The sequence below is a fragment of the Gouania willdenowi genome, unplaced genomic scaffold (genome assembly GCF_900634775.1).
Source record: "Gouania willdenowi unplaced genomic scaffold, fGouWil2.1 scaffold_16_arrow_ctg1, whole genome shotgun sequence".
Classification (NCBI taxonomy): Eukaryota; Metazoa; Chordata; class Actinopteri; order Blenniiformes; family Gobiesocidae; genus Gouania; species Gouania willdenowi.
Window position 1 is genome coordinate 16,457 of NW_021144920.1, and position 12,100 is coordinate 28,556.

The 12,100-nt window shown below is 36.9% G+C and overlaps 1 protein-coding gene across 1 annotated transcript; it reads right to left on the reverse strand.

Moving 5' to 3' along the window:
• Window positions 1-542: 542 nt before the first annotated feature.
• Window positions 543-9,294, reverse strand: LOC114458717 (nuclear RNA export factor 1-like). Its single transcript, XM_028441121.1, has 20 exons — window positions 9,146-9,294; window positions 8,156-8,300; window positions 7,984-8,067; window positions 7,625-7,729; window positions 7,135-7,215; window positions 6,580-6,649; window positions 6,105-6,193; window positions 5,880-5,987; window positions 5,673-5,782; window positions 4,961-4,997; window positions 3,503-3,571; window positions 3,289-3,344; window positions 3,069-3,176; window positions 2,908-2,966; window positions 2,301-2,416; window positions 2,176-2,218; window positions 2,005-2,083; window positions 990-1,172; window positions 848-908; window positions 543-772 (listed from the first exon to the last, which is right to left on the reverse strand). The coding sequence occupies exons 1-20, from the start codon at window positions 9,292-9,294 to the stop codon at window positions 734-736; spliced, it is 1,791 nt and encodes a 596-aa protein (XP_028296922.1). The 3' UTR covers window positions 543-733.
• Window positions 9,295-12,100: the final 2,806 nt, after the last annotated feature.

The following is a 12,100-nucleotide window of genomic DNA, read 5'->3' on the forward strand; positions in this document are numbered from 1 at the left end:
AAGTGCAACAAGTTTCTTTTCACTAAAACTACTGTGTAGAAGTCTCAAAGTAACCATGACAACATAATGACGGCATTGTAACAACTGTAAGTGAGAACATTAATGATAAATCACCCTGAGTTACTGATAATGCACAAAAATAAGAACAAATAATTTCTCCTATTGTATCAGTTTAAACACTGATCTGAACAGATTATATGAAAATAAAATGTCTGTGAATACATAAATATTGCAGGTATTACACACTGCCATCATAAAATCAAGTAACCATTGCAACAAATTGAAAGCATTGTAACCACTGAAATATTGCACAAATACACAAAAATATTAATTAAATAAATAAATAAATCTATTTAAAATCAGCACCCAAAAAAATCTCAATATACTGTGAAATCATTTTTTTTTCACACCCCTATTGTTGACCAGTAGTTTAACTAGATCCACTCAGCATGGAATAAATAAAAAACAGGGTTTTACATGTATTGTAATGGTAGAAAACAACCTGAACTGGAGTGGGTACAGAAAGAATGAACACAATTATCTCACTAACAATGTGATTTTATTACCAATAAAGCAAGCTGTGGTTTCTGTAGGGGGTCAATGAACTAATGTAACTAAAAGACTCACGACCCAACAGTATTCAGGTCAAATATCTGATGAAACGGTTCATATGAGTTCACTTTAACTTTATTCTATACAAAAATACAAAGACTGTTTTTCTTTCTTCAACGATTTACTTTAGGAACGCCACGTCTGGGATCTTTCCCGCCGTCTGAAACAGAAACAGTTGCTACTTTAGACATCAGCACATTTAAACCATGACGTGGATTGTTTAGAGTCGTGTCACCTTTAACTGAGTGAAGATTTGTGCTGCTTTGTTCAAGTCCCACTCGTTATCCTGCAGACACCTGCAACACACAGACAGTGTTTACCAGTGAGCTGTGACATTCATCCCAGTCTGGTAGACGGCATTAGGAGAGGACACCTACTTCAGGGACCATTCCAGCTTCATGCCTGACTTCAGGGAGAAGGTGCTGAGCATCTCCTGCTGTGGGGCAGTGAGGGTGGGCACTGGGCTGGAGGAAGGGGTCGGGGCAGGCGCCACAAAAGCTCTGCTGATCTGCTCCGTTGTAGCCATTCTGATGAAGAGCTGGTCGTTGATGATGCACAAACTGTTCAAGTATGAACGAGGACCACAGGGTTCAAAGGTTAGAGACTTTCTATGGTGTTAATATTACAGTGTTATAGGGCCACACCAAACATATTGTTACCTACATATGTGTAGAACTGTACATATAGAACTGTAACATGGTTTATCAGTTTAGCATTAAACTATAATTGACAATTTTGATAGAATTTTCATGGCAATTACAATTAAATAGTCAATTATCTGAACTCAATTACAATATAATCATGATTATGACAGCAAGAGATCTTTTAAAATTACAATTATAATTATGGCATAATTGTAATTATCAAATAAGCAATTACAATTATAATTGACCCCAACCCTGATTATATTGTGCTACAATACAAACAGATGTTGGTTTGATATATTTGTTAAAAGTTGTTTGTTATAATTATCATTATTATTATAATTATTGATATGAGAAATAAATATGGTAAATTGGAATATTTTGAGATTATATTATTTAATATTTATTACTGCACAAAAGTACTGAAAAGTGGTATCGTTGAGTACCGATACTGATTTACGAGTACCAAGTATCGGTTTAAATGTGAAAGGTGCCCATCCCTAGTAATCTCTACAATAACAATGGTTGTTGTGTAAAAGCATTATGGTTTATCATTTTCTTTTATGGACAAATAAACATACATTAGGTAAATATAGGAATACACAGAAAACACACGTGGTGAAACAGTATTTACTGACATGAAATTGAACATGCAACCGTTTGTTCATTCCAGTCATACTAGTGGAGGCAAGCATTATCTGAAGCTACAGCTGCCAATCAGCACTTTGGTTTTAAGTGTGTAACCTACCCAGAATTCACTGCTGGAACTGTGATGAAAACTCTGGAGAAGGCCCTTGTAGATTCTTTAGATTTATCATCTACAACAACTGAAAAACCACAAAAAACCCAGGAAAGCGTTAGTGAGCAACAGATGAGTTGCAGTGGATCTTCTTAAAACCATGACGACTAAGATACTGACCTTCTTTGAAGACTCCGCCCACTGTGAATGACAGCAGCGTATTCTGTGAAAACAAAGCAGTTTGGCTGAGTGTGAACAACACAAATGATGTAACTCAGTGTGTGGCAGATCAGACGTGAACTCACTGTGTAGGCGTTTACGTCCACGGTGAAAGAGGTGATGTCATGCTGAGTTTTTGGCAGCTCGTTGAGGAGCGCCACCACATTCAGCCGTTTGTGCTTTAGCAGATGGAAACGCATCGCTAGGGCAGGTGAAAACAAGACAAACATCAGGTGGGCTCCATCATTACTAGGGTTGGGTATCGGTTACTACTCGCTACTTTTTCAACGCTTCTGGTGCTAAATCATTACTTTAAACTAACTTCAAAATCTCAAAATGCCCTTTTATTTCCAGAGCCAAATTTAACACATTTAACTAAACAAATAAACTATTATTAGATCAAATTCACATCAGGGTTTCCCACACATTCATTTATTTATGGAGGATAATGTCATGCACCTTCTTTTAGGCCATGTTTTGTGCATGTGCTACGGTTAAAAATGAGGCCATTGATCAATGATCTGAGCAGCGGCACCGACGTCATGTGTATCAAGTAATGTGTGACACCAAAATCTTTGTTCTTATTGGACCCGGTTACTAGCGTTTCCATGGGAACTGGTCCCACACTTGTTCCAGGTTTCGGTACCCAACCCTAATCATTACAAGTCATACGTTCACTTCAGGAGAACTTACTGGAGTCTTTGGTCCTCTTCAGGTTTCTACTGTCTTTGAAATATTCTCTCAGACCGCTCCTGAAAAACAAAGCCAGAACAAAAAAATCAGCACCACTCAAAGAAAACGTAGCCATTTAATCAAAGTTATACACCTCTGTGTGTGTGTGTGTGTGTCCTTACCTTGATGGATTCTGGACGTTGTACGGTGTTGTTAGTGATAATAATGCCTCATCATGGTAGGCCCCCAGCAGTGACTGTCTGTCTCCAGAGTCGTACACACTGTAGTACCTGTGAAACAAACAAAACACACTCTGCATATCAACACCAATCACTGATGTCATTTCCTACTTATTGTTAGAAACGCTGTGAAGCGACATAGAGAAAAGTGTTAGAAACTCACTGTTGCAAAAAGCGCTGAATGTAGACTTTAGCGTCATCAGAGCCAAAGCAGCTTCCCTGTGTGATCACATGGTCAACATTTAGCAGGAGAAATGAGACGTTCATTACAGAAAAGGCTTGAATCTAAAAATATAGTGGCTTCTATATTCTTGTACTTTGACAAGTGACGTTTTGAACACAACAGACACAGACAATTCAGCATCACACTGACTAACCTTGCAAGGTGGGAGAGTGGTGGGTGTTTCCACATCAAAGCCAATGTGTGGGGGGAGGTCATTTCCATCCTGATGAGGGACAATACACAGTTTAGTACAAGTTGGAAAACATCAGTTCATTTGGTGATTATCTGGTGTTATTTGAAACACGACTGACACTGGCCATAACATTATCCTTAAAAACCACTGGACCAAAACACAAACTAAACTCAAGGTACCAGAACAAAGCCAATCTGTGACCTCTGAACTAATCTGGTTGGTCCAAGTGGATAAAAAAACTCAAACTAAATGAACCAGTAATAATAAATATATAGTGACTGGTACATCATACTCAGGTCTGAAGCTGTGGAACTCATTATCCACAGAATTTAAAACCATATCTGAGTTTAAAATGTTCACTTCTAGGGTTTAGTCTTGGCTGAAAACAAACCAAAGTAAATAACACTGAGTCTGTGTGAATGTATGTGGGATCGTGTGTGTATGTGTGTGATTGTAAAAAGTTTTATACAAATGTTGTATTAATGTATTTTATTATTGTAAATTGTGTAAAAAGGCCCAATCAGGGACATGAGCTGTGAATTAGCATTAGCTAGAAGCTCTTTATGCGTCACATCAGCTGTAAACCTTTATTGTAATTATGTTGATTGCATCGTCTCTGAAAAATAAATAAATAAATATTTGGGGGAAACAAAACTACTTAATTATTTGAAGATTTTACATCTTGTAAACAAGTACAATATACTGTACTTATAGCTGCTAGATATGATCTTTTTATTTTTTAAATCAGATAAAGACATACTGTAGACCTTAGATTAATATATGTTAGATCACTCTAAATGTAAAAGGTTGAAATTGTTGCTTGGAAGTTGATTTCATCTTATCAGGATTTCTTGCGTTCTTCCCACAGACAAGGAAGACAGTGGTGGTTTGACTCCATTTATGTTCTGGTTTGTCCCCGTGACATCACATCACTACGTGAGGCAATCAATTTCAGCTGGATATATAGAACTTTCTGTGTAAGCCCCAAAATACACTTCTACCACTGTTTTGCCACAACGTTCAGTCTGTGAAAACACCAGAATTGTGTTGAGAAGTCTATTTGACAGAGTTTTTAGGGACAAATGAGAAATCATGATAAGAATTAAGAACACCTCTATCCTTCCATCTATGGGACTCCACATCCCACAATGCAATGCACAAAACTCAGAACAAACTTTCAAGCTGCAATTTCCTTTCTATTATTTTGTCGTGCAATTGATCTTTGAGTCATAGATCTATGGAGGCCTACACCATGTCTTTTATCTGATAGATAATTATTGTTCCCAGCAGCTTTAACACAACTGATAATTGACAAAATGACGTTAAACACTAAGGTCCTCTAGTATCAAAACTATGCTGGTAGAAATGAAGACTGAGTGACCATAAACTGCTGATGAATGAATGAGTGAGTAGACCTACCAACTTCAGAAGCTGGGGAAACTTCTGGCACACAGCACTGGTATGGAAACAAAATTGAAAAGCAGAGAAATTAGTATGAGAATTCATCTTCCTCATTGTTGAATATACGCTAACATACATGACCATGTCCCACGTTCACCTGAATGCCCACCCTGGAGTGTACTTACCAGCAGGTATACTCACCCTCTGCCCCATTTTGGTGATACACACAGATTTGACGTAGCAAAGCAACATATACACAAACACGGTCTACCAGTTTGAGCTGAAAACTGCCAAACAAACGGTTTTTTCTAAAGAGAGAAGTGATGCGCTACTGGGAGAGGTGGTTACCACCAGTCTGGTCTTAACTCCTCCCCACTCTGGTGAAGATGCAGGGCAACCAACGAGTCACTGTCACTCAAAAACAAAACAGAGTCTTGGTGAAAAAAATATCAAGTACATTTTAAGTGCATTGTTAGACCCTGTGATTTAACACAGCCATACACAAAGCACTTTTCTCAATTTGGACATTGTTGGGTTTTCCTTTGTTTACAAGTTCTCCATCAACTGTGGGAAAATTCAGTTATTCATTAGGAACAAAAACACACAACAGCAGGTTTGACACACGTTGGTTGCATGCTGTGGGAAACTCAGATATAAGACGTTGGATTAGTAGAAACTGCCTTCGTTAAAGAAATCATCAAAACATCAATTTTGGATCAAGAAAACTGACCTGACGTATGAAGATGGGTCTTTGAAAAGGTCACAGAGAGGGTTTCTGACCAGCCACAGCTCCACCAGTTTCAGCCCCTTCAACTTGTCCAGCTCATGTTCGCTTTTCAGCTGAGGAACAAACAGGAAGCCGGTAGGCGTCAACACATGAACCTTCAACACTACTACACAAACATGACAATGAAAGCCTTGGAGCGGCCAGTCTCACGTCGTTGTGTGAAAGGTTCAGGGCCTTCAGATGAGGCACTTTGGTCACAAGCTCGCTGAGTTCATCCAGTCTCTGGATGCAGTTGTGACTGAGATTCAAGCTTGTCAACTGCAAAGAAAACATTGATTTCATTAGGTCTCGACTTCACTTTGATGATCTAACTTTTAAAGTATCCACAGTATATGAAGATACACAGATTGTTGCTGATTGTCGTACGACCGTTACCTGAGGAATGTTTTCTTCAATGATCTTAATGACGGCCTCCATGTTTGTTTTCCTGTTTAAAGCCACTTTAATATCCTGTGAGACCAAGTCTGTTTCAAAGTAAACATAAAAGTTTCAACATTCACGTCCACTTATGAAAGAATCCACAAGGTAATATTTCATCATGAACAACACAATTCAGAAGATTTAAAACATTTTAAGAAAAAATAATAATAATAATAATAATAATACATTATGAAACCAACTGTAATCAATGAATAATAATTCTAACCACAAAAATGTAAACTGTATATAAAAGTATCACCTGGTGCTTCCAGCCTGTTAACCCAGTAACACATGCCATTTAGATTGTGTTTTAAAAAACACAATCCCCAATAAAACAACACATCCCCAATAAAAGGTGTTTTCTTTGAGATGTCAAAGGAAGTGGCCAACATTGTGAATAATCTAATGCCAAAAGAGGTGGTGTGGTTACCTGGGTCTGTGTGAATACTGGTCAGATCCAAAGCTTGCTGTGAGCCATCAAAACGTTTTGACATGCATTGCTAGAAAAGAGAAGAAAAAACATCTTTAAAACAGTTCAAAAACATTCTTTTAAATCAGGGATGCTCATAGTTAACTATTTAACCATTAACAGACAACAACTTTGACCAATTAATGCTAACATACTACTTTCTGCAAGTCCTAAAAAACAAGATGTACTATTGTATGTACTATTTTGTATGGATGTTAACATTTGGCTATGGTATTATTATTTAAAATAACTCAAAATGTCCAGTAAATTCCTAAACATAATTCCCATGAAAAGTTTCTATTTTAGAATATTCCCAATCTTAAATTCCTTTGAACATTTACTGGAAATCTTCCACCTCTTTGCAACCCTAATTGTGTCACACCAAATTTAACACATTTAACTAAACAAATAAACTATTAGTAGATCAAATTCACATCAGGGTGAAATTCACTCCCAGGTATTTGAACTCCTCCACAATGTCCACACTGACCCCCTGGATGATTTGTTATCACTGACCTTCAGATGCTCCAATTCTTCAACCTTCAGATTAGGGAAGAGGAAGTTGGGGGGATCACTGCGCTTGATGTGTAGCGCCACCTTGAGGAACATCAGTCAAGAAAAAAAAACATCACAAACTAATGAGTGAAAACAGTAATGTAGAGCCTGTGAGAACATTTAGCAAACAATTCACTAAATGCAAAGAATACATTTATCAGTAAACATTGTTCACTGTGAGATGCACTGGATAAACACTGAGACCCAGTTGGTGGTTTTGACTGTAGTTTTCTAAGAAATCCTTGGTCATTTTTAAGTATTCAGAAACATTTGTAATTGGTGTTTTCAAACTGAAGATCCTGAAGCTCAGTTTTCAAGCCATTTGCATGAAAAAAGTAATAAAAAAACATTTCTCATAAAGGCAGGTGTACGTGAGCTCAAGGCTGATAACAGATAACACAAAGTTCTCATAGAAGTGAGTTTGTGTTTCCAGTTGTCACCACAAACGTACCTTATAGCCATCACAGTCTGTGACCTTGCGAGAACACTTGCGCAGGGCACTGGCAGTAGTGAAATCATCAACGTAGAAATGAACGTTATTGTGGTCGTCATGATACTAGTAAATAGAAAAAATGCAATTAAAACATAGCATTTAGGTGATTGTTAGAGATATAAAAAGTATTAGTGATTATCACAAGTAAATAAAATAAAGGAAAAAGTGTTCAAACTCACTGTAATAATCAACGTATACAAAGGATGATAAATACAATGATAAAGCAAAGGCATTTCCTCCATACATCTCAAGTGATAAACAACATCTTTTTATCTCAATCACTTATTAGTAAATGATCAAATCCTGCCAACACTCACCTGAATAGGAGTGTAAGGGATGGAGCAGATGTCCTGTAGAGCTGGCACTAACCACTTCTTGTCATACTTTTTGCCGTGAGGAATCTGTTGACAAGGCAAACAAATGGGGATCCTGTTAGACCAATCACAAAGCAGATTAACCAGATGTGAGTGTGAGTGTGAGCTTACACACCGTGATTTTGAACCAGCCTGTTCGGCTTCTAGTTCCTCCTCTGAAAGCTCCTCTCCCTCCTCCTCTGCCACCTCCACCTTTGCCTTGTCGCCAATCTCTGTCCATACGACCGTCTCCTTTGCAAAATTCTCTCCCATAAGGATTGCTGAACAAGACAAAATAATACTAATGATGATGATTTCTGTACAAGAGCAAAAGGCAAGTGACCAAACAGTTCTAAGGATTGTGGGTTTTCATGGAAAGTCTTTTCTGGTTGTAATGAGCCTTCTGTCATCTGCTGCTATCTGGTCTCTGAAGAATACTGCACAGTTATATCTAATTCTAATCCAATTTGAATTAGGTTCATTTAAACTAAGTTGATCAAAACGTAATCATTAAACCTGATCAGATTCAGTAAACCATTGATGCCTGAGAGGAAATATAGTGACATTAATGCTGTTCTCATACATATTTATATGACCTCTAAATAATTAAAAAGGAGCACTCAGAATAATCCATGTCACTACAACTTATATCTACCTTTTATTGTATCTTATTTTATTTTTGACAGACATTTTTGTTTATTATGAGTTTTTTTATTTTCCAGTATTTATTTTGTTTCCTCACATCAGTTAAAAACTAATATTTTCTTTAAGAAATGATAAAAATTTCTAAAAAAACTACATTTCAAAAATGTATTTTATATAGCCCTACTTATCCACAGACATATTTGAGACACACACACCTTGCTTTATAAATAGATGCTGTAGTAAGAAACAACATTGTGACAATTAAATGTCTGGGTTAAAACATGTGGGACCATCTCCAACTGTGAACCAAAATTTGAAAAAGCACGTCTTATTCACATTGGCTCGAGCGCAGCACAACTATTAATTGTAATTAATTATATTACTAAGCTACTTTTTCATTTACAATGTATGAATTGAATGTTGTTTCAGGAATACCATGCCATTCTTAGAAAGACAACATTTAATGAAAGTCAACACTTACTATCTTGGCTGAGAACTGCTGTCCTGAGAGCTGTCACTCATGGTAACATCTCGATCAATGACAAGCCTGGACAAGAGTCCAGGTCCTCCAAATCCACCATGGTGGTTCCCCCGCTGTCGGTCTCTGCGGAACGAGGTGTTTGCGAACATGTAGGGGTGCAATTCTGTGATTGTCCTCTGTAAAAGAAAATCCACATCATTAACCTATAATTTTAGTGAGTTTAGTACACATGCATAGCCATAAATGCAATGTTACTAATAATGACAAAATTAATTCTTTCAGTTTCTGGTCTTAGTTTTGGCCAAAAATTGTCCTATAGCACGGTGCATCTCTATGCTTTGTCTTGGATTGTACAATGTGCAGTAAAATGTATTTTTGTACCAGCATTCAGTTGCCATAAAAAATACTAAAATGATTAAATTTACGGTATAATTATATAATGAAATATTTTAATAAATGAATTGAATAAGCAAATTTAGTCAGTGAAATTAAATTAATCCGTGTGGTTAAATGTTGGTATATGTAGGGCTTAACTAACAACCAAAGATAAAGCAAATGTGTAATGTGCATAAACAGGTATTTTAATGTGAACCTTTTGACATTTGGAGACCAGGTGTAGTGGAGATCAGGTCTGGTTCTGTTCACTCTGACAGTGTTTTTGGGGTTTTGTTTATAGATCGGGCCCTATTGTCCCCACAAAAATAAAATGAGTTTAAACCCCACAAACTAGAACAACCGTTACCCTGTGCTTTGTCTCAGAGCTCAGTGCACAAACCAAGCTATCCGCCTTCATAACTAATGCTGAGATATTACAGAACCTAAAAGGATCCATAGATTGCAGGTACAGCGTAGTTTGGCACATGGTTTACATGTATTTAGACAATATACCAGCTGTGTACAGTGACTCCATGACACTATTCCCAGCTCTGCTGACCTCCCTCCTCATTTTGAAGTCAAATTCCTCTAAAGGAAATCAGCAGATGTTTAATATTAAAGCTGAGCTCCACAGAAGTCTCTTACCGTTGAAATACGCCATGTTCCTGTGACCGTGTTGTTTTTAAAAAAACAAAAAGTCGGTCGAAGTCCGTGGAAAAATTAGTTCTTAATTCGAACACAAAGTATAAAATCCAACAGAAAGACTAACACACACACTGCCTCAATGTATGTGAAAGAAAAACACACAGATGGCTGCGATATACAGCTGAAACGTTAGCATGTAACGACTTCTGCTGTAACGATGGGCTACTTCCTGTTTACAAAAGTCAACTGTCAGTGCCCAATCCTAACAACGCATGCGCATAGATACACGTCACTTCCGGATATGCTGGGACGTGTATTTGAATGTAAACCGACCATACAATGTTTTTTTTTTTAAATTTCAATATTACACAATTAAATATGTGACTGTTTTTTGTTATATATATATATATATAAAATAGAAAAAAAATAAATGAAAAATTAAAATATATAAATATTTTTACAGTTCACATGTAAATATGCGAATGTTTTGTTGTGTTTTTAAATGTTAATTTTTAAAAAAAAAGACAAAAAGGAACAAAAACGGATTAAACACAATATACAACATTGATAATCAAAAACCAAACATTAAATAAAAAACAAAATAAATCGGAATTTACTCAAAACATAAATATCGAATAATTTTTAAAGAGCAAGATTTCAACCTTTTAAATAGTACAATGGAAGCATGTAATTATTGAGAATTAAAAAACCTTATTCAAAATGGAGAATTACTTTTATATTACTTTTTATTATCATTATACGACGAAGCATTGTAGTCAGTAAAAAAAAAAAAAATCCGTTTTCCGAATGAATATTTTTTTTTAAAATCTGTTTTCCGAATTAATTAATTTTTCCTGTAGGGATTATCTCGTAATTTTTTATTTATTTTTTTTAAACACAGAGACTGGTTCTGGGTTTAGAGTTCATCTCAATGGCGTCATCCACAGCGCGGGATCTTCATCCATTCATTGATTTTTACTATTCGAGTTAGAATATAAAGATATTAAGGATTTGCAGTTGGCACAACTTTAACATTAGTGACGGACAGGTAAAGAGGATACTTTAGTTCAAGAGGACACAGTCGTCGTAAAGCATACTCGGAGCTTGGAGTCCTGGTTGAATTCATTAGCAACTACAATACTACGGGCAACTTCACGGATACTGGTGGATAATAATATTAATGATACATTGGATTTTATTTGGTGCTTTTCATAGACACTCAAAGCGCTTTACACTGATGTGCATCATTCTTTCACTCCACACACAGTGGTAAGCTACTATTGTAGCCACAGCGGCCCTGGCGCAGACTGACAGAAGTGAGGCTACCATAGTGAACCATCGATCCCTCTGACCACCACCAACACTCACTCACACACTACATTCATACGATGGATTTACATGGACTTGAAAATGGTTCTATTTGTTTTTCAGCGTTTCCTCATCCCTACAGATGCAGACAATAGCCTTGATAGTTACTGACCCTCAAAGTAACACCACCAGTAATATTACATACAGCACTAAGATAAGACTATACAGTGAATAGTGAATGTGATCATGTCCCTGTCACACATTGATCACTTGTAGTTTTATGTCCAGGGGGATAAAAATACTTCCTGAGTGTTTGTGGAGCAGCTCAGAGACTAAACAGCTGTTCTGTGTGATCATGGTCCAGTGCAGTGGGGGCTTTATCTTCTCCAGGATGGATGGAGTCTTCTCCAGGGTCTGTAATTCTGCCACCAGAGTCCAGCTCTGTGTCCACCACAGATCAGCCCTCTTTACCAGTCTGTACAAACATGAACCCACCCACCCAACAACCACAGCATGGAAGGTCCAGTTGACAGAATGTTATATATGTCACTCACATGTACAACACAAAACAATGTTTGACTGTTTGACCTACATAAAGATATTACATTAAAAAAGAGGAAAACACTC

Coding starts and splice junctions, on each gene's coding strand:
- LOC114458717 (XM_028441121.1), bottom strand. CDS start 9,294: ATGTTCGCAAACACCTCGTTCCGCAGAGACCGACAGCGGGGGAACCAC. Junction 5,783..5,879: donor TGAACCTTTCACACAACGAC/GTGAGACTGGCC, acceptor TTTGTTCCTCAG/CTGAAAAGCGAACATGAGCT. Junction 2,967..3,068: donor AACGTCCAGAATCCATCAAG/GTAAGGACACAC, acceptor TTTGTTTTTCAG/GAGCGGTCTGAGAGAATATT.